Raw genomic sequence first — 23,799 nt, forward strand, 5'->3', positions numbered from 1 at the left:
AGGCAAAAGAATGTTCAGAAGAATAGAGAAAATATTAACATAAAAAGTGAAATTAATGCTACAACTGATAATGCATCATAATCCAGGGTTGTATGGACTACCTTTTTCTTAAGGGGAGTACAAAAATGACAAATAGAAACCAATATGAGAATTATAGTGCAAATTTGAACCTAGGGCAAATTCTCATCTGTGCTGCTGCTTGATTTTTACTATTGTGTTACAAGACATTTATTTGCTGTTATGTAAACAAATACATCATATAATCCATTATACATAAGATACTAATTTTACTCACTAAAGCTATCTCCTTGTGAAACTTGGCTTCAAGACTGGATACATTTTTGAAGGTGTTCACATAGAAGCCAACTCGCCTATGGAAGATGGCACAGGGAAAGGAGAAAGAGAATAAAGGATGGGGGTAGGATGGCCACAAAGGAAAATGAATTAATTTTTTCCAGACCACAAGCAACATTCTTGACTACTATTCTGTGCAAAGCAAATAATTTGAGTGAATATCAAAACTTCAAACTCATTTGCTCATGACTGTTTCTGTTTCTGTTAAGAACCATCACATTTCACTCTGCACAGGAGGAACATACATTCACATACATTCACAGCTTAGAGTACTCAGCCTGAGTACTCAGCCTTCCCTAATGAAACAATCCTGAAATTCAGGCGTATGAAAGAAAATAATTTCTAATATAGAACAAACATTTTTGCACATGCCTTCAAAAATCTGCTTGCTTGGGGTGAGTGATTATGTGCCTTCCACACACTTTAACAGCAAGAGGTGTTTTCTTAGTTTTTGAATTATTATTTTTCCCTGTTTAAAACTCTCGTATGTAATTTCTCTTAACTTTCATTAACCAAAATCATCTTTGGCTTAAGAATAAGCTTGCAAAATGTCAACTCTATGGATCATTTTCCTTCTGAAGAATTGTAATAACTAAAAATAGGACTCTGCAAGCATTTGCTTCCTAAAACATAGTTTCCAGTCTATGACTATTGCTCGAATTAAATTTTATCTTTCACTGAGACAGGCAACACACATATTGAAATAAAAGGGTCCTTACTCTAGATCATTAATGTGCAGTTTTACTTTTAGTAAACCCATAAAACAAATATATTGGAATGCTAAGAAACCTTGCAACTGAAATAGACAAAAACACAGCAAAAAAAAATATTGATCTCATATTTAACAGGAGTTAGTTCAGAGGGCAGAGGAGACAAAGGATACTTCAGTGACTCACAATGCACTTTCAGTCCAGACTGTCATTTGTTAAAGAAACGTAGCACACTAATGAGATGCTTATTTTTCTACTGCTTTTGTTCTCCTGCTCATTTTCTGTATAAACACCATCCATAGTTATACATCCTAAATAAATGATCTATTCCATCAAATGTCTTTACAGTACAAACACAGTCAGTGTAAAACAATGAAACGTGTATTCTGACGTAATCATAATTACATACTATTTTTTACTTTCTTATATTGCTTTGGTGTTATTTTATAGGAACTTGAAAACAACAATTATACTTTTGTAAAGTTCTTTGCTTCTACACCTTTTAGAGAAATATGACCTATAAATAGACCCATTGCAAATCTTCTAGAACAGTATGTGGCTGCTCTATACAGTTACTCAACAGTGGAAATATTTGAACCTTTTTATCAATAGTTTTTGTTTGTTTGTTTGTTGTTGTTTTTGTTTGTTTGTTTGTTTTTTCTCAAAAGGATCAGGTATCCACCATTAAAGTTTCTGAGAAAGGTGATACAAGCTGTGGGCTCTAGTCAAAATCTGCCATTCTGTGCTCTGCCACAGGTCTTTATCCATTAAGTGGAGACATTCTTCCACCTTTTAATGAAGACATGATAAAGAAGTGTCTTAATTGCCAAGGTATGCTGAAAGAAATAAGTATAAATATATTTACTTAAGTATAACTTTGTATTATTATCAGGCATTTTCCCTTTCACTGTTTCAAAAAGATGATGGACCAGATTTCAAGAACTTTCTATCAGCTCATTAAAATCTCCTGGTTCCCCTTCATTAGTTTCCCTTTAGGCCCTTTAGACAATATCTGTCTAGGCTTACCGTGACCACAGAGATGGCAACTCTTCTTGCAAATCAGTGTTAAACTCTTCAAACACTTTCTGTGCTTTCTGAAACTCTTCTTCTGCCTAAAACAAAAACAGGATGACTTCTCCTATCACTTTAAGACATAGCAAAACCTGACAAAGCTGTGTTTGTGTTTGTTTTTGTGTCTGTATTTAAATTTTTAACAAAGTATGTGACTTAGTCGCAAACAAAATAGGCCAACACAGGACTTGCTGTGCCCTATATCTCGTTAAGAGAGAAAGTTAGATCTCAAATGGGACTCACTCCTAAAATTGGCTAAGCATACCCTCACCATCCACCAAAATATTTAATATGCATATATCCTTAAGGATATCTATCACTAGTTCTGCTTCTGAAAGTGGAAAGAGAAAAGAAGCTTTGCTCTAGGTCTCTGCACAGAAATGGAGATCCCAAAGTCATCGGTCAACATCCTTCCAAATGTGCTACCTTGGTAATCCTTCCTTCATCTTTTCTTTTTGAGCTCTGCAGGGCTTCTAGATGATGTCTTGCACTGTCATAGTCCACTAGCTTTCTGCTTCGTTTTGCAATCCGAGTCTACACAGAGGTAAAAAGGGAAGTCAGCACAATAGACACTTTTTTTTTTTTTTAAATTATTTTACCTATGTAGTTCTTCAAGTTTTTTACATGTTTCATTCTCCCTCATTTGCCATTCATGCTGACAAACTATAATAACATAAAGGAGCATGGGCATGGATGGAAAAAGAGACATACTAATCACCTTTTTTGAGAAGAGAAGAGAAAAGAGAAGAGAAGAGAAGAGAAGAGAAGAGAAGAGAAGAGAAGAGAAGAGAAGAGAAGAGAAGAGAAGAGAAGAGAAGAGAAGAGAAGAGAAGAGAAGAGAAGAGAAGAGAAGAGAAGAGAAGAGAAGAGAAGAGAAGAGAAGAGAAGAGAAGAGAAGAGAAGAGAAGAGAAGAGAAGAGAAATCCATTTACAGATTGCTTGTAAGACTTTTTTTGTGGGTGTAGTGGGATATCAATGTTATGCAAGACTTGTCTCATTTTCCAGAATAAGTGGACCTGCTAAACTCATGGTAACACTGTGCTTTTACCTTACACATAATGTGAAAATTTAGTGAATAATTAACCCATTTTTTTTTAGAGTAGAAAAAATGCTTAAAACATAATTCTCAGTATGGCTACTCTGACACATAACTTAGATATATTATATTAGGAACAATGAACATCAAATAGGCTTTCGAATTTAACTGCAAAAGTCCTTTGATATATATATTGACTTTACAAAGCTCTACATTATATGTGAATTTCACATGCAGAAGCAGACATAAGCACAGTTTGACTTTTGTATCAAATTTGAGACTGAATATCGGTAATGTTGGGATTTTTTTTTATATTAGTTCCTGACGTAAATGTCAAAGGAGATGGCTGTATGATACGTATTCAATTCTAAATCATCACAAAGAATTTCCAGCTATGTTTGTATAGCCACATCCAAATATTAAAGTATCTACCTCTCACTTTTAACCATTCTTTATCCCCATGCATTTCATTTAGCAAACAGCTCCCTGAACTATACACCAAGAGAGACCTGGGAGAGGCTAGAATCTGCGTAACAGTCTCTCCTCATGTCTACTACAAAGTCTTACTATAACTAATTAAAAGACAGGAACCATGGTTTGGTTAAGAGAAAGACATTTAGATAACCACAGCTGCATCTGGCTAATAACAAAAGGCCTGCTTTTCATCTTGAAATTATCTGGCAGTTTAACAGCTGTAGAGCTTAATCCATCCTTTTTGAAGTCAATGAGAATCTTCTCTTATCATATAAAATTGAAGCAGGAAAAAGCATTGTAAAAGTTTTATGAATAAAGGCTAATTTACATCCAAGTACTACAGCACGAAAATTATTTTGGAAAATTAGTGCAGCCTAATGTCAAGGATTGGTTTACAGACCTACAGAAGAGAAAGACACCACCCCAATCTTTTTGCTTTTTTTTTTTTTTTTTGCGTGTGTGAAATTTCATTTTATGTTTATATTATGACTCAACATTAATTGGTGATTTTTACAAACTGTCCTTTATAGGGAAACATTACTGTACTTTGATATCAGGAAATTGTCCTAGATATGTATCCAAGGTCAACAACGACCCATCCACCAGTTTTTGATGGAAGTCTTCCCAAAGTTCATCACATTTCTGTAAAGGCAGATGGAAAGAGAAAAATGCACGTAATAGTTTAATTCCACATCAAACCTAGGGGAAATACAAATGTAAATGGTAAAGATTAATCGTTCTGAGGTTTAAAAATCTTCTTTATGTCAATAAATCAGAATGCAGTTATAAACTAAATTAAAAGGAACACCTTGACGTGGCAAGCTTTAATTAACAACAAACGAAGTTTCAGTTTAATAATTATTTTTTTTCATTCATTCAGCTAGTAAGTGCTGTGTGAATATAATAATATCATGGATTCAAGGTCTTCCTCAGGGTTTCAGATTCCTGAGGGTGACCAATGCAGAATCTGAAGCAGCTCTAGCATAGAGTATGCTCACTGATGATGAACCTTCCTTACAGAGATGTACAACCAACAATAAAAAAAAATAAATAAAGGAAAAAAAAAAGGTGGCTTTTCCAGCTATCACAAGGATCTGTAAGATTAGTTTTGTTCAGTCATTTTTCAAATAAAACCTGTGGAGGTCCTCTGTAAGAAAGGTCTATCCTTCCCCCCATAATTTTTGTGCCATTAAGATGCATGTGATGAAATTGCTGGCTTACAGACCAAACTCCACCTTGCACTGCTAAAGAACTAGGACTCCAGATCTGAAACTTGCCAACATAAATAGACAAAATAAAAAAATTAATTCCAGAAGCTACTGTGGTCTTCCCCAGTCCTCTTTGTAGCTTGTGGGCAGCAATCTTTGCAGCTTTAAGGTTTTTAAGAACATATTAATGTGGCTGATGTTACAAGGAACAGGGTGCCAATCTTTGCCAAAAGCAAAATCCTGCTGCATAGTGACATAGTGCTTGAGGTCCTGGGTTTTCAGCTGAGCAAGGAATTAGCACATGTTAAACATCCTGTTCCCCCTTTGCACATTTCAAAATGTCTGAATTTCCTTAGATGGGAAGGTTACTAAAGGGGCTGTTAAGTCCAGAAAGCTACTCCCTAGTGTTTACTTTACCACAGGCTACTATAGGACATATTGTAAATGCTGTGTGATGTCAGCGTTCAATTCATTCATTTGCTACCCTAGCAGAGCCCCTAATGGATTATTACAATCTATTAATCATGTTTATAAAATACCTCATTTATTAAGATAACATTTAATCACAGTGGTCAGCAGAGCATTAGATCACAGCAAGCAACTGCCTGTCCTTTGCATTTGATGTACATGTTAGACAATTTTAGATCATGGAGGTTTTCTAAGCTAATGGGACCAAAACCAACACTAAAGAGTCCTTTAAGACATCATCTTTCCTGCCATGCAGAAGTAGGTCACTTTGATGTACCCTTTTTGGAAGGATAATTTATATCTTGGACAGCACAAACAAACCATTCTTTTGAGTTGCAGGTTGGTGGATGCATAAATCTATACTTGTGTCATATTGGGACAAAAATAGGAGCAGTGATTTAGTAATGTTGCCCACATGAGTCTCTTATTAAGAGCACACACCTAACACTTGTTTCTATACCTAATAAAGAGTAAGGATCAAATCTTGGTCCTTGTATGCACAATTACAAATTCTGAGTGTACAATTTAATAGCCTATAAATACAAGGTGAGGTGCTACTGCAAGATATAGCAGCAGGTTTTCCAGCCATTTAACCTAAAAGGATATAAATGGTATGGTATAGTAACTTACACTGTTTGGAAGTTGAGTGCTTTTAAAATCAAAAACATGTCATGCCTTCAGCAGCAGGTAAGGGTGGAGGAAGGCAACCATAGGGAAGAAAGCAATCATTAGGCTGATTTGGGAAAACTGCTCTGTCTTCCAATTTCTTGTTAATGATACTATCCAGAAGGCCCTGCACATTGAATCCCAGGTGGTTAAAAGCTGCGTTGATAACAGTTTACACCTTCTTGTCACCACCAGCAATTTTGCTGACAGAATTCCCCAGATCTAAGGATGTTTACTTAGGCACCTCAAGTACCTCAAGCCAGACTCCCACTGTACCTTCTAGAAAAGCCTATATTTCTCTAATCACTGAAGGAACCTAGTAAAGGCTGAAGTGAACAGCAGCCTGCAACTTAATTTGGACTTAAAGTATAAATTCTTGCCAGAGAGAGACAAGTGCTCCAACAGATACTTTGTTTAGTGTTACAGACTTTGTAGTTATTAAACAGCATACAAGAATAAGCAGATTGAATAATTTTCAATATTCAATTGCTTTGAGAATCCTGACTGTAAAACTGCATCAGATGTACACTTTTCCTAAATAGCTCAGATTAATCCATTTGCAACCAAAATACTATTTTTTTTCTTCTTTCCATGCATCTTACCTCTCCAATCATCTTCACATCTTCTCGTCCATACCAATCTGGCTCATAGACTTCATGGAGAGACTCTGTAAGCTTCTTTGAGGCATCTTGCATGCCTGTAATTAGGAAAAGGAACATATAACTGCAAACTACAAGAGACAGTTAATAAATATCTTTATTTCAGCCAATGTGTACCCCACTTCCCTCTGCCATGTTTAGAATATAATTTTCAAGAGCTGAAACAAAAGCATTATATTTAGCCAGCTCTCCCAGATTAATAAGAAATGTCTCCCATAGTAGAATTAACCCATATTTATATACATGAAAAAAAATCCTATCAAATTTGGAATTTCATTTGCTATTCTGAACTAAACGTATCTGAACACAAAAACAACTCTGAGGGTAGTCCTGCTCGCTAGAGACATTTAATACCTCATCAAAACACTATCACTCAGAAGCCAAACAAACAACTTGACTTTGTTTATTCTCATCTCTGCCTTCCTATAGAATAGCTTCCTAGTTTGTCCATAATGAGTACCATGCCTGCCTGTGTGCAAAAGGAGGTGTATCCAGGGTGAGGTGAGGTGGTTAAAATGGCAGAGATTCTGGGAATTGCTGTCTATGGAATGGACATAGGAGAAAAGTTAGAAGGGTTCCGCCCTGAACAAAAGTGCTGCCTGGAATAGAAGAGGTTGTACAAAGGCAGAATGTATCTCAGGACCTCTTTGTTTCCTTGTTTTCAAAGTTGTTTTTTTTTTTAAAGTTTCAAGAGCTTTCATATGTAAAGTGAGACTAATTAAGAAAAGTTTGTTATTCTTGTGCACGTAATAATGATGGTGACCTAAAGGTATGCAAGTAATGAAGCAAAGGACTGGCAAGAGCAGAGGCAGCGTCTGCAAGCTGAGGGAAAAGCCATGCCTGAACCTGGGGAGTGTGTTGCAATGGACCTGGCTTTATGAAGAACAATTATCCTTTATGCCAACCCAGTACATGTAGCTGTATGTGGAGCCCACTGCTTATTTACACTTGCAGTGGGGTGTTGTCCACAGAGAAGTGCACTGAACCAAACAGCATCAGTCACCTTTGGAGCTCTTGCCACTGCAGATGAAACAACAACAGGGACTATTTATCATTATGACTCTGTAATACAAAGAAGACCTGGATTAAATGTAAAGTAGCTTCCATTATATTCCAAGAAAGAGTCTAAATCTGTCTGCAGTGAATAAATTGGTGCCCTCAGTGATGGCACTGGGGTTTGCCTTTCTGTCTGAGTGGTGCATGAATACATTAGATGTTGAATATGGTTTAGAAACAGGTTAAAAAAAAATGATCTCACATAAGACGCTAAGTTCAGAATCAGTAATTTTAAAATGACAAATGTATTTCAACTTCTTTGCAAAAGCTGAACAACATTAACTGCTAAAAATATGTTTGACCTGCATTAACTTAAAACAAACAGACAAACAAAACCTCATTTTTTCTCCAGCCAAAGTCTGCCTGCTGCAGCATGTCTGTGCTGTCTTGAAAATATCTCTAGTGTGATTTTCAGATTTAACTGGCTGGATTTAGGAATAACATCAAGCTTTCACCCTTTAATCAAAAGGTGCTTGCCAAAACAGAGTATTTGATTTCTTTGGGGATTGTATTGGGAGTACTTCTAAATGACAGTGCTCAGCTCGAAGAATTTGTATAGCATAAGGATTTAAGATGCTTTTCTTCCTTCTCTCCTTCGTGGTTATGTATCTGGTTAAGAAAGAGTTACTGAACAGAGGTTGTGTTTGTTTGTTTATTTGTTTTTTTTTTTGTCTATAATATGCCAGATTATAGTAAAATATAGATGATCTTTATACATTTTTCCAGGTAGGACTCGTTTAAAATCTTCTTTCAGGTGACTGCATATGAATAAACTCTGGAGGTGAGGCAAAACCAGCAGTGTCACCATGCTTAAGAAGGCATGTATTCTGTCCAGTCGGGGTGCAAATCCCTGCTCACGTTTGATCCTTTCTGATATCTGAACTCCTGCCCTCGAGGACACTGCACACTAAACCTGCAACCTAAATTCTCGCAGCAGCATGTGAACACAGCTTCTCTCTAATCTCTCCTGCAGTCTGCATCTAGCTCAGCCACAGACTAGTCTCTGGGAAAGCACCTTTACCTACATAGATTTTGTTGTTGTTGTTAAATACTACAGAATTCAGACATGTACCCGCCTAAGAGAGTAAGTAAAAGACCCTTAAAATCCCACACTCAAGGCATACCAATGCGTGCCAACTTTTACACGTTTTTCGGCCCTGAGAATCTGGTAATCTTATTCAAGCACAATCCCTGCAAAAAGCATCAGTCAAATCCAGCTGTGGTGTGAGGCAAGGGGAATTATAACATTTGGCTACCTTGGTCAGAAGGCTTCAGCAGGAAATTTCCACAGGACAAGACCACCAAGGCTACTCTTTTCCTGCTGTATCTATACCATATTTACTACAGTACCTCAAATGAGTGCATAAGTAAATACTAATCTGGTGGCTTCACAATCTTTTTCATGACCACAGCATGAATTTACAATGTCCACAGATTTCTTTCTTTATTTATTTTTATTTGGTTGGTTTTCACATAGAGATTTTTCTTATATACTGATATTTTTGTGTGTTATTCAGCACTTAAGAGGATTAGTGTCATCCATAGACTGCAAGCTGCCTCTGCTGCTTTCAGCTGCTATAGCTAAGAACGATAAATTGTTTAAAGTGAGTCATGAAAGCATTATGAAATTTGAAATATTTTTTATTGATGATGAACAGTTAGAAATTTATATTTAATATTAACTGTTTCATTAAGTACCATTTATTCTTGGTAATTGGGTCACTCATTTAATAACTATAAATGCCGAAATAATTGAATTGCTTAGAAAAAAATGGTGTTCACTGAAGTCTGAGGCTCTCACATGAAATCATCCCTCTTTCTTTGGGAAAGAGCTCCTGTACCTGGAACCCTAAAGGATTCCCAAAGGTACACATGCACTAGGGACCCTCAGAGAGGGTGTGCAGAGACATTACCATTACAGAGCCCTATGGATGACAGAGAGTAAGTTACTCTTTATCATCACATTTCTCATGTACTGAAATGCACATGGACATTGAGACCAGTCTGGGACTCCATGTCGACCTCAGGACCCACATACTGGGGTTTCCTCAGTTTCCTCATGCCCTGACAGGGAAATCTAGGCAGAATCATGGAGAAAATTCTATCTTCTCAATTAAGTGAGGCACCTTGGTCTGGCTCTTAATATTTTGTTATTTCTTAGAATCATCAGATCATTTAGGTTGGAAGATTGAGTGGGGAAAGAGAACTTCATGTAAGGTTCTCCAGGGAATTGAGAGGTTCTCCTGCCACATGGGGTGTATTTATTATTGCCTATTAGTTTCCACTAGAACAACTCAACTGTTTCATAATTCATTGCTAAATTTTACAGAAAGATGGCAAAGGGTTTTCTTTCTTCTAAGAAATTAAATGATTGATTTTAAGACTTGTGTACCTGAAGGATATGTGCAATTCTGTCAGCCACGTACTGACAATTAGGTAGTAAATCTGCTTACAGCCCCTCCAAACCTCAATTTCTCTTCCTATAGACCAGTTACTATTTCTCACTATGTTAAGCCACATGATAAATATTTTTTTATGATGCAGGATTCTTTTCACCTCTGTCACCTTAATGCAAATCCGGGTATATATCTCCCCATCTGTACTTATGCTTGCAAAGAGCTCAGGGTAGAAAATAGGACGCTGATTTAGAGTTTCTTTAACAATTGGCCCATAAAACCTTTGAAGTCACTTACAGCTCTCAAAAGCTCGAAGAAAATATCATGGAGTAGAGAATCCAGATACACGTTGCCAAGGAGACACAAGGAGACAAAAGACCCGAGGCACGAGATGACTACAGCTGTGGGAGACAGTACGCAGCATTGGCAATACAACCACTGCTGATGCATAGCAGACTTGGAACTACCAGGCAGGTGAAATAAAGTAGCACATAAAAACCATTCAGATTTACAATAGCTTTATGATATGGTTCCTCTGGGTCTTTGAGTAACCAGCAGGAAAGGTAACGATCCAGCTGAGACTAAGAAGCACCTCTGAATTAGGGAAGGCGTCTGAATACATCAAAAATTCTATTACTTGAAGAATGTGTGATACTAAACCTCAGAAAACGTTGAGTATATTAAAATGAAGGGATGAAGGGTGATAAGAAGGATCCTTTGACCGTTCCTTGCTTAAATTGTGCCCAGATCTCATACTTCAGCTTTCAATATTCAGTCACTCAAAAGTCATGCAGCCAAATGACAACTACTTGAACTGACAACATTCCAGCTTCATAAATTGCATTTAGTTGAAATTAGCTATCTTGCTGTTTCCTGAAACCCTTTAAAATGAACCCCGTAAAGTGAACTGCTTTTCTCTCACTCTAAGAATACAAGGATATCAGGCACATTTATATGATCAGCCTTTTCCCCTTCAAAATGAACCCTTGAGCACAGCATGCCTCCAAAGCCTAGATGTCTTACATACTGGAATCCCACTCCAGTGCTTGAATACCCATAGTGGATGTTCCCATGCTTCTCTGCATAGCCACCCCAAAATTTTTAATGATGGCTGTCTTTCAAAGAACAGCAACACAGAGCTTGTAGCAGTTGCCAAATATCCTTCTGCTACCTGAAATCTGGAGGGGCTTTGGCCACTGCTGAGCTCATCAGCTTTGGGGAAGACCCAGAGTTGCATATCTTGGACTACTGCTCTTGGCCACCGTCTCAGTCCTCAGAAGGAATGTGTGCCAACACATGTACCAAGGATGCCCACTGCTGGCTTGTTGGCTTTGGAGAATAATGTTTTTTATGCTTTTGTGAGCTGCTTATGATTGGATCTTTTTAAAGACATGAAGATAACAAGGTATTAGCAAACACTTTACATTCCCAGGGAGAAAGTCAATCCAAGTTATTTTCAAATATGGACTTATAGGCTGCAACAAGAGAAAGATGCAGAACAGAAAAGCACAGCAAAAAAGGCAAAACTTGCACAATGAAAATTTTCACACAAAGTTAAAGGCAAAACTTGGTGCAAAGAATGGCCCACTAGACAGTAAAGCAACAAAAGGACCACTAATGCACAAAGTAAAAGGAAAGGAAGAGAGAGAGAAAGAAAACAAAACATGGAGAGGAGGATTGTTGTCACCAACACGGAAATCAAAGCAGCATGTAAACAATCAGCCTACGTGACAGAGAAGCCATCTGGCCAAACAGCCTCATCACGCTGCTTCTGGCTATGCATACAGCTGATAATGTGTGTGGGGAAGGAATGACTGAAATACCAGAATGTAAAATCAGCATCCAATGGGTCCCACCAAAAAGAAAGATATTGAAATTCATTAAAAAAAAAAAAAAAGAAAAGAAAAAAGAAAAAAAAAAGACATGGTACAAATCTTCTAAAAGAAGATTTACCTCTTGTCTGGTATAGGACTTTCCCTGCCCAGTCCTTCTAGCAAATAGCAGTCAATCAAAGACATTAAGCTATTGCTTTGCTCTCCATCTTACACTTCCCATCAAAAGGAGTTTCTCTGCCTGACAACAGCTGCTGAAGCTTTGTTATGACACAGTGATTTCCAGGAATGTCGATACTGGTTTATAACATTTTTATTTTCTACTGGACCGGAGACAGGTTAAAAATACATACATACAAGAATTCTATTTATTTATCTCAAGAAGCTGTTAATACTTCTGTGATGGTCACCAACTTGTATTCCCTTCCCTTTAAGGACCTCATCTCCAGCTTCTCAGAAGACAAGTGGGATAGAAGAGAATAATCTCTGTATATAGCACTAAGGTGAGTGTACTGGATTTATGAATGTCCACTAGTCTTTAAATAGCTGTTCACTTATTCTCCGATATTTAATCACTGACCAGTAAGCTTCTGCTATTTGGATCTTTAGTACAAAGCGATCACATACTATTTTCAAACTTGAAAACAATAAAATAAAATAAATTCAGCACTCGGAAACAAATGAGAAATCACAACATCTCAGGGAGCATGATTTCAGAGGGAGAAGATCTATCATTCAACTATCAAATACCTGGAAATGTAATGAAACTTGGAAACCTGTAAGGGGTCTCTCATCTTGCATAGAGTATTTTGTATTCTAGCATTTGCAAAGACAAGTAACATGTGCAGATTTTGTGGGTGCTCTTTGCAGCAGTTCTGCACACAAAGGACAGATAAAGATAAACCATGCATGCAGGACTGTGCACATGAGTTGACATCAAAGCTGCAAAAAATCTAGCAATAGATTAAAGAGCTTGAGATGGATCCAAACCAGGAAAGTGGACTATTCACTAAAGCAGCCATTACTTGTATTTGCCTTTATATACCTTAAACAAGCCTACTTGCCTCAATTTTTATCAAAAGTTTGTTTTATGAAAACATGACTTAAAAATCACCTTTGATGGCTGCTAAATATGCTCTCAATTCTCTCTGGAGCCTGGAACCCTCTGCCTGGAAAAGAAAAAAAAAAAAAAAAAGAAAAAAGTATGTAAGTAAAAAGACATTTCAATTATATTATTGCAATCACATTGCAGTTATATTTTATGCCTTAAAATGTACATACACTGTGTCAAATTTAATAAGAGCAATTTCATAAGTTGAATTGAGTTACCTGCTGAATAATGTTACATCTTGTAAGCATATACATGTTCATACAGAAAAGGTGGTCTGCCCAAGATGCTATGTATAGTGTACTCTCTAGGCTAAAATTTGTAGTTTTATCAACCACTTAGACAGGGAAGAATTCCAGTCAAAGAAAGACATGTATATTTCACAGCCATGGTCCAGTTCAAGTCAGCCTGGCCCATGCATTAACCTCAAACACAAAGAAGTATTATTAAAAATGCTGCATATCCTGCATACCCTTTTGAAAACACTCAAAATTGATGGCAGCCTAGACTTGCAAAAAATCCATGCCCCTACATGAATGGCTTACTACTTTTGCAAACATTGAAATATTTTGCAAGCACATAATTCCTAAAAAACAATAACATCAGTTATTTTGTTTAGTTTGGCTACTGCATCTTGCGGTCTGCTGTGACCTTTCAGCTGTTTCATAAGCACATGAATGAATCAATATGATCTTTCTTATCTTATAGCAACAGACTTTTAAAAACTCAGACTAAACAGAAGAAATCAGGTTGCTTTACTTTATTTCTGACTGTAGCACAATTTGGACTTCACAGTTCCTAGGATTTGCAATAAAATCTGTACTACATGATAGTACATACTTTTTTGCTAAAAAAAGCTGTTCTCCAGGACACTTTCAATAGCCTGAAGATTATGGAAACCCTCCGTGCTTATTGGTTCCCAATATCCTTCAAGGTACTTATTTAAGTGCTTGGAAACTACAGGAACATCAGCTTGCAATCACATTTTCTCACATCCAGCTCTACCATATGGAAAAATCAGCTGCAAAATATGAGTGACTGCTTTGGAGTTGTTCTCATATTTTTCACATGATAGTTGAACCCCCAAACAGTGCGTGTGTGAACACTTCAGGAGACAGTCTCAGCTGGTATAAGCTGTCGTAACTCCACTGAACTCCAAGGACTTCTGATGCCAGTGTACACCGTTGGGGCCTGCATCTGGGGGCGGTTTGTGGCCTGCTTGTAGAAGTATATAAACTGTGTTATGGAACCAGCAGGCACGCTCCTGCTCATGGGACGCCCACCACTGCAGTTGCAAGTAAAAATGCTACTTCACTGACATCCTCGCCCAAGCCTGTGTTATTGGCTACAGTGTGTCTCTCAAAAGGTGCTAGGGTTTTAAGGTTTCAGGGCTAGGGCGCTAGGGTTGGGTTTCCGGGTTAGGGTTTTCGGGGTTTAGGGTTAGGATTTTAAGGTTTTTAGGGTTGGGGTTTTAACAGTTAGGGTTTTAAGGGCTTGGGGGTTAGCGTATTAGGGTTTTAGTTTTTTTGGGGGCGGTTAGTGTTGATAGGGTTTTTAGGGTTAGGGTTTTTGTTTGTTTGTTTGATTTTTGGTCAGGTATTTAGGGTTAGGATTTTAAGGTCTTAATTTTTTTTTAGATTAGGGTCATTATGGTTTTAATGTCTTTAGGGTTCGGGTTTTAGAGTTCCATTTTTTTTGGTTAGGGTTTTAGGAGTTTTAGGCTTAGGGTTTTAGGGATTTTAGCATTTTTTTGTTTTGTTTTGTTTTTAGGGTTTTAGGGTTTTTAGGGTTAGGGTTTTAGGGTTTTATTATTTTGGTTAGGATTGTAGGGTTAGGGTTTTTACGACTTTAGAGTTTTTAGGATTAGGGCTTTAGGATTTTTAGGGTTAGGGTTTTAAGGGTTTTTAGGGTTCGGGCTTTAGGCTTTTTTTGTTTGTTTGTTTGTTTGTTTGTTTTGTTTGGTTAGCCTTGTAGAGTTAGGGCTTTAAGGCTTTAGTGTTTTTAGGGTTAGGACTTGAGTGTTATTAGGGTTAGGGCTTTTGGGCTTTAGGGTTTTTAGGGTTAGGGGTTAGGATTAGCTCCGCCCTTAGGGTTAGGGTCAGGGTTATGGTCTCAGTCAGGGTTAAATTCAGGGTCATTAGGGTGAGGGTCAGGGTAAGCTCAGGTTAGGGTTAGAGTTTAGGGTTAGGGTTTAGGGTTAGGGTTAGCTCTGCCATTAGGGTTATATGCATATATAGGGTTTTATTCATTTCAGTCTCCTTCTGGGATCTCCTTGTACTCAGAAGCCATGTGAGCGTACAGAAATTATCTTCTCAATTCATATTTTCCCTGGCATGAACAACAGTATAACCTCTTGGCTTGTGAAGAAAATTGGAAGTAGATACTCACAGCAACTTCATGATCCTCTGTTAGCCATATGGCAACACTTTTTCGTTATGAAAGGAATTTCTGATGTTTTTGAACCAGTAAACTGCAGCTGGAAGCCTCTCAACTCTGTTAGCTACCCTCACTGTCAGTAAAAGTCCTGTATTTAATCATATGCATAGCATTTTGTCACAAAGAATAACTAGCTTACTCATTATTAAGTTGCTTATTAGAATAAATAGCATGTAATGGACACACATTACTCAAACATTATGTTTATAACTCATTCAAAAGAATATTTTTTAACACAAATCTCCCTCAGTCTAGCTTATTAATAGGTCACAAAGCTATTGAAACATCTAAGCAGCACAGAGCCACGAAAATTATCCTTCGTTAGCAAATGTTGTATGAAATATGATGTTAAAGCACCTGTGGGCAAGGGCCTGCTTCCATTAAATTTGAGAGTAAATCTCTCGATATCAGTGGTAACAGAATTAGACCCTTCTAGAAAATACCAGAAATACAACTTTGCATTGGAAATTCTTAAATCTGTGACTTCTGCAAAACATGCATCTACACATTTTGCAACTCCCTATTAGTGAAGATTAATTCACTTTTATCACCTAACACAGTAATCATTATTCACAGAATGAAAATATCGCATTGATGGCTCCACACACTTTGCAAACCATCACATACTGATTAGAAAAAACACTGTTTTTAAGATTACTGTATAGCTCAATTTTCTCCTTATTGATACACACACTTTCTCCTTTTTGGTCTCTCACATGAAAGCAGCTGGTGGCTCTGAAACCAGTGCTCCAATTGTCTTCATTAAGGCCATCAATTTCGTTAATTGAGATGCAGCTTCTTGAAGGGAAATGAAAAATAGGTGTCATTTTGCAGATGCTGTGCTCCTCTGAAATGAAATTTCCCAAGAGAGCACTGATGCTTCCTTTATCATTTCATAATCTGTTTTAGTTGTTTTACATAAGGTAGCAAAATGAGTCAGAGTATCATAATATGCAAGAAAACTCAAGGGAGAAATCTCAGTAGCATACGTAATAGCAAACCTCTCATAATCTGGTGGTTTGATAACAGCAGACATGTTCTCACCAGATTCCAGCTCTAGAAATTGGTGTTCTTAGCTCAATTGGTGTTCTCACCTGGTCAAACTCAACATACAAAGTACCACAAGTCTGTCAGGCAATCGTGTTAAACTGTGCATATGAGCAAGGGGGCATACTGACCACCCAAAACAACATCTCACTAGGAAAATTGATAAAGTTCTCTACAGTCACATCTCAAACAACAATTTGGTATTTTGCACTTTGTAGCAGAGGGTCAGTGCTGCTGTCAGATGCCTTTTGCTACTCTCTGGTCTTATTACATGGGCAGTATCTTATGTAGCTGGTAGAAACACATGTTCTCAATGAGGTAAGGAGGCTCAGTGTTTTAGGATCGTCTGTCATCTACAGTCATAGGTCTTAGAGACCTTTTCAGAAGCATTAAGCCTTTTTGGCAATACTGATTTCTGTGTACATTTATTTTTGGCCTCGTTTCTTTAAAGAATAGTATTTAGATATGCCTTACCACTGGAATTATGAGAGCCCTAACACAGCCACCAGAGACCAGAAGCCTGAAGAGACCTCCAAAAAGTTTTAATGACTAAAATGATAAAACACATGGTTTGTGTCTTACTAGCTTTTGCTTTCTGATGAACCAAAAAAATCATTTCTTCCACCCAGAAACTAAAGGCAGGCCACCATGCCTCCACAAAAGGTGGAATTGGATGACCTATTTGCCAGGCTCATTTATTCACAGCTTTCCAGGCAGACCAGAAGAGTTTGATTTTTCTATCATGTCACATACAGGATGTAAACACAATACATCTTTACTGGAAAGGTCAGCACAGCATGCGCTTGATACCAAAAACAAATGAATCACTCCATTTTAGCAAGAGTCAAAAGCTCTGCGTAATGCTGAGCCTAGAGCATAGGTTACTTACTAACCTGCCCCACACAAATGTAGAAAAGCTAAATATTAATACAGCTCTGAGTCTAATACTGGAGTTTGGGAGAAATAATTCGTATGATAGCATTTTCATATGGAAAATATGAAATATTTTCCACCTGGCAAATGCCTTCTATCGTAATGTGCACTTTTTAGCTGCAATGTAAAGAAAGGCTGCAAGGCTGTTGCTCTGTTTGCAAACAGCTAGGTAGAATTTACATGATAGTCCTTAAGGGACCTCAGAAGTATGAATGCAAAGGACAACTTCATTAAGTGAAGTTTAACAATAAAATAGGCTATTGGGATGCAGCCTTAATTCAGTATGAAGTTCATCAGTATGCTACAATACCCCATTTAACCATTCTCTCTCTTATACTCCCTAGAACTGTCCTCCAAATTTGGACTTTTTTTTTTTTTTTTCCCTTAAAGAAACACATTTCTTCTTTTCTATTTCCACCAGCTGTGAGAGACTTGGGGTTTGAATTATTTGTCTAGCATGTCACTTGCGTGCAAGGTCAGCAAGTGCGGAATCTACAAGTGTATGGCTAAAAGTTATCTATACATACAGATTTTCTGAAAACTAGACTTTCTGAATATATATGTTGCCTGTCTATGCCTATAGCTGCATATTCATAACTATATTCACAATTAGCATGCATAAGCTATGTATTAAAAGTTTTAGTAGAAAACTGTTCAGAACTGTTTATTGTGAACTGGGTCATGTTCAGTAAATGCATTACAGTCCAGAGCTCAGCTGTGTGAGCTGTCTCCAGGGTCAGTTATTATAAAGAATTCCCGAAGAAACATATACCAGTCTGCTTTAAAAATAGTCAGAATTAACTTGATTGTTCAATTTCACATTCTGGGAGAAAACAATTAGCACACTTTCTAAAGCTGCAGAGGCATAGCAGGTTATATCCAGGGGCAATCAAAGGCAGCCCAGCATGACTGCAGTTTAGACTTCAGATTTGGAGCAATCAACAGGCAGAATCAAAAAAGCAAAACATCAGATCAAGCACATTCTCCTTGGAAGTGAGGAATTAGTTGGAATGGGTCTGCCCTGCTCCTGCTGAGATAATTTTGTAGCATAAAACAGAGAGCCTCACCTTCCTATGAATCCTGACTGACTGGAAGTCAGTGAGCTTGCGATTAAACTGCACAGTGTCTTCTTGTCTTGGAAAAAATGCCCTCTCAGTTGTAAGATAATTATTAGACATACATTTTAGGATGAAATGGCAATCATCAGAGAACATCCTCCCACAGACACCCAAATTATCTGCACATTGTATTGCTTGTATTTGACTTAGTGGTCATTCAGTATGTGAAGTAGACTTTGGCATGGCCCCTCAAAAGATGTCTGTCAGATGAAATCTGTGAATACAGTTTGCAAATACTTCATGGCTTGGAGAAATAAAAGCTCCCGTCCACTAGTCTGGATCACATTTTTATGTGTCTAGCTTACTTTGGAGTATCAGTCAGGAACAGCATTTGGCATCAACTTTGTTTAGCAAAGGAGCCTCCTAGGGGGAGAGCAGTATCAATCCACTGTATGTTGCACATTAACAATTACCAAGAAAACCCTCAAGTTTAGTATGGGACTTTGCAGACAACTAAGGAAACCTGGGTCCCAGCTATGGGGAAAACACCGTCTCACAGTTAAAGTAATTTCAAAGCTTGCACTTTTCCTTTATTGCCTGGATTCTTTCCTCCATCTCAAGCCTATGCACAAGATCCATAAAATGAGGGGCTTGAGAGGAGGACATAAGGCGGGTTTAAAGATGTTCAAATAGATTTACGGGATGTCTAATAGCTCCCAAAGGAAAGAAAGTCTTACAAAATAGTTTGAATTTCATGTGAAATGTTCTTCATCACAGCCTCCATTTGACTCCAGACTAAAACACCCGTGACAGTGTACTCATGAGGGGGGTGCCTCTCCTCTGTAAGGTAATACCCACCTCTTCAGTGCAATCTGTGGAGTCAGAAGAGCAATTGAAAAATCCTGAAGTTAAAACAGTCAAATCAGGGCCATTAAGGCCATGGATGCCCACAGGGGCCTGATGGGCTGCTGTCTGGGCCCTCCTGACCACACTGCCTGGTTCAACACAAGTGAACTCAAATGGAGACACCTATGTTCAGGTGTCACAATCTGGAAACTGATAAGCCTCCAGGAGCAGAGTTCAGCTGCCAAAATACATGTCTGGTGCTTGAGAGGACCACAGAGGCACATCTGGTGCCTATGCATAATCCATGAATTTCATCTTTGGTGTTTTAGGTCATTAATGTGTTGTAAAAAATCAGTGGCGTGTCTGATGCAAAAAAGAATACTTCCATATACGTTAATTGTTCCACGAAAGAGCTTTAAGTTAATGCCATGCCATAGCTGTCAGGTAAATAAGCACACTTGTGTGAAATGAAGATTTAGCCAGGACACAACTTTTCAACTGTTAACAATTTCACCCAAGGAGCAGCTCTTACTGAGAGGCAACATCAAGTAAAGCAGACGACAGCTTCTGTTCACTCAACAACAACAACAGGTTCTTGATTTTCACCTAATTCTATAAACAAGCAACAGCAATACTTGACATTTTATTTTATTTTGAGAACACTTCACAGGCAGCTGCTTACATAGCAGCAACTGGTATATCTCTGTGTGTACATATAAAATACATTATTTAAATACTAAAATATATTTTAATTGCCATCTGTAAAATAAGTCTCTTAACTACATATGGAAAAGCAGTGAGAGGTAAATATGCACAGACATGAAATAAAATATTAATATCTTACAAAAATGGAGCAAGTGCTGAGTCATTAAAATATAGCAGGGGATAAGGGAATTGCTACTTAACTTCCTGATAAAAAAAGTGTAAGATACAATTGCTTGAACATCAGAATAGAGATATAGAAATTTAAGGCTTGATGATATTTTCACAGCAGAGAGAAATATGCAGGAATTTTCTTTTTTTTTTTTTTTTTTTCCTGAACTTCAGGGTCAATTAAGGGGCTGGGCACATCCACAATTAGCTGTGCAGCAAGAAAGGTCTAAGCCTTAGGAAAATTCTTGCAGTACACTGAAAATCTGTGTCACATATGAATTTATATAAGGTCCACGAGTTTTGTTTTACAGTGGCAGTTTCCTGCTTACAACTTAAGTGGAAGGTGAATAACAATTTTATTCACTGCTAAAAGTCAAAATGTTTTATTGCTGGTTTCAGCTGCAGCAGCTTACTGCTTCTGACAGGAAAATCCAGAGGCTTTGCAAGGCCACTGTGCTGTGTTCTCTCCAGACATGGAATGACTCAGTTTCTCCATGGTGATTCATCCAATAATTTAGCTCTGTGCTTCATGTCCAAAAGGGGACCTTATCCAGCTGTATTCAGAAAGAGATGGGAATAGACTGCTGGGGAGCCTTAATGATATTTTCCTACAGAAAGGAAGATTGGATGTATCCTTACACTGAACCTCCTGCTCAGTTTGGAGCATCATCCTACCTGTTATGCAGGCAAAAATTGTTAAGATCTCGGTTTTTGCATTACCTGCTTCCTGGGTTATGACCACTATGCTCTTTCTCTGCTTTCCCTGAGCTGAACTGGGAGCCCTCATTTATGATCTTTGGAGAGCATCAATAAAAGGATAATTCTATCCATAAGGCCAGTTGACCTCCCAAGTGACACAGGTTCAATAAAGTAGGGAAACAAGAACAGTCCATTTTCACAGCTTTCAACTTACCCAAAGCCTGCATGGCACCAGCTGCTACAAACAACATAGAAAGACACAGACTGAAGTAACAGTCTTCCACAAAAACAAGCGTAGGTAAGTGAGATAACCAGGAAACAGAGACAAATCACTGCTAAGTGAGACATTTGAACTTTCTCTCAAACTGCTTCTGTCATAGGAAAACCTGGCTGGGAAGCCACCTGAATGGCCCACATCAGCTATTCTGTGGTCCTGAATACAATGATCAATCACCCCAGATGCCTTTTTACTCTTTAGTACCTTGAATTTAATTTTTCTTTTTATAAAGGCTCTAGAGTTGCAGAGATAGTCTTGGAAGCAAGACTGAATGTAAACCAAGAAGAAAAGGAGTACACAGAGGACAGAATTTCTGCAAGGTGTTGATCAATATGAGTGATAAATTTAGATGCACATTGTAATGTTTCAAATCTTTGCCTTCCTACTCAGTTGTAGATTAAAGCATGAAAGAAACTAAGAAAATTTAAGCAATTTATATCCTTCTTATTTGTGCATGTGGCAGCAGCAGTGTTTTTGCATCATTTTTCCTCCTTGTACTTGAAGAATTGTGCAAAACAGAATTCTCTGAGAACAAGACCGGCAGAACACGGCATACCTGATTAGCTTCTTAAAAGTATGAATGATCTCTCTTATTTGGCATGCCAGTGGACCTAACCTAAACTGCATGTGCCACTCAAAAGAGTTGTAGTATTTCCCTCAGTGCTCACTCCTCCTCATCCAGTTCCTCCTGTAGCCCCAAGTCACATTTGCATCGATTTAATACCTTTCAGTTCCTGTAGAGTCCTTGACTGCTTGTTACTGTCTCTAAGTACATCAAAGGAGAATGAAGTAAAAATGAAGGAATGTTAAGATCCTCCTTAGCCCTTGGAAGAAACAAACACTTGAAACATAATTTTGCTGAAAAAAAAAAAAAAAAAAGGTTTTTCTCTTTCATCTCACTTCATTTTTAATTGACTCACAATTTTTAGCTAAAAATACATTTCACTGAATTCTCTTTCTTCATGGGGATGCTCCAGCTGCTCCTTTCCCACCCAATAACAGCCTTACAGATGCACCTCATTTCTAGTAACACAGTTCCTAGCTGTGCAAACAGCTGTGATATTGAAAACAAGGATAAGAAGCAATATAAGGAAAATCAGAAAGAAAGAAATACCCAGTTGATATCTCAGCATATTTGGAAAAGAGGATGGGAAGAAAAAGGAAAATATGACAACTCTACAGGGCTTCCAAGCTTTTCAGTGTTTTTTCAGCCCTATTACATCCCATCATCTTCCTGACCTTGAGGAAGGAACCACCCTTGTTAGAGAAAGATTCTTTACTTCCCATCATCATCATTTTGGGGGAAGAATGGACATATACCCAGCCCAGTTACTCCCCAAACCACCGTCTTTTTCTCTAGACAGACAGTGAAAAATAATGGCTAAGTCACCATAAGATATGAAAGAGTTAATCAGTGCCCTAGCAAATCAGAGTGCATGATTTGTGTTTATGTGGAAAGGACAGAAATGCATGTGGTAGACAGGGCTGACTCAGGGTAGGAATTGAAAACCCCAACATGAACAAATTTTTACATCACGTAAAGTGTGTGGAAGTAGTTCTCACCCTTCAGTACCTTTACATATGAGCTCTAAAAGATAGCTCATGAAGGCTACCGATACCTCAGTTCACACTTACATGAGATTATTTTCTTGATGGCATTAATGCAGCTCATGGTAGGCATTAATTTGTACTAGAAAGCTGCTATATAATTAATTGCAATTAATCAACTTGTAGCTGAAAAGTCTGTCCAACAAAGCGAGGAGTAATAGAGGTTAGAATTTAACATTGCATTGGGAGTAGATTATAAACTCTTAAGGGCACCTTTGTTTTCATATGTGTGTTTATAATTGAACCCTGCTCCCCAGGAGTGATTCATCAGCACTGCCACCACAGATCTCGTCATCCCTGCACTAACAGGGAGCATAACAACACACAGCAGTCTAAAACTATTCTGCTGTTCACTTCAAATAAAACTAGCATTATTATATACCATTGATGAAAACAACCCACAAAATGAAACCAAGGAAATAAATTATTTCATTGTAACAAGGCAACTACAAAGCTATATCACATTGGGTTTGGGTTTTGTTCTCAATTACACTGTTGAAAATGTGCGTACACTTCATTGATCCCAAGGAGTTCTGGCATGACAGCATTGTACGTTATTAGAATACAGTTATTTAATCTAAATGCACATCTTACATATTTGCATGCAATAAATCCAATCATTCTTTTCTATTTGAAAACTGTTGAACAAAATTTTACACCACTATGGTTCAAAACATTTTCTTTTACCTCCTGAAACACCTTCTTCAAAATCAAAAGTTAAAATACACTGCATTCTTCTTAAGAGACAATTAAAGAAAGTGAAAAAGTAACTGACCTCTTGTCTTTTGAAATTTTGTACATATTCTTCAAATTGTTCATCTTTTGTTTCATCTGCTTTTCCTAGTTTTTGAAGTACCTATATTGGGAAAAAAAAAAGGATTAATGTTAGTGTCACAAAACAAAAATGCTGTTACTTTCAACACTTCTGTTCTTGCTGTTAGGCTTAAATAGTATTTTATTTTTGGAGTGTTGCATTCACTACTG

General features: G+C 37.6%; 1 protein-coding gene across 2 annotated transcripts in view; it reads right to left on the bottom strand.

Annotated features, from left to right (window-relative positions):
- The window catches only part of AMPH (amphiphysin), a 121,018-nt gene that overhangs the window by 43,154 nt on the left and 54,065 nt on the right, over window positions 1-23,799 (bottom strand). For both annotated transcript variants that reach the window (XM_013095266.5, XM_005014958.6), the window contains exons 2-8: window positions 23,591-23,671; window positions 13,045-13,099; window positions 6,590-6,684; window positions 4,192-4,287; window positions 2,562-2,669; window positions 2,091-2,176; window positions 296-371 (exon numbers count right to left, since the gene is read on the bottom strand). In XM_013095266.5, coding sequence (XP_012950720.2) covers window positions 296-371; window positions 2,091-2,176; window positions 2,562-2,669; window positions 4,192-4,287; window positions 6,590-6,684; window positions 13,045-13,099; window positions 23,591-23,671 — 597 coding nt within the window. The remainder of the gene's footprint in view (window positions 1-295; window positions 372-2,090; window positions 2,177-2,561; window positions 2,670-4,191; window positions 4,288-6,589; window positions 6,685-13,044; window positions 13,100-23,590; window positions 23,672-23,799) is intronic.

The sequence above is a fragment of the Anas platyrhynchos genome, chromosome 2 (assembly GCF_047663525.1).
Source record: "Anas platyrhynchos isolate ZD024472 breed Pekin duck chromosome 2, IASCAAS_PekinDuck_T2T, whole genome shotgun sequence".
Lineage (NCBI taxonomy): Eukaryota > Metazoa > Chordata > Aves > Anseriformes > Anatidae > Anas > Anas platyrhynchos.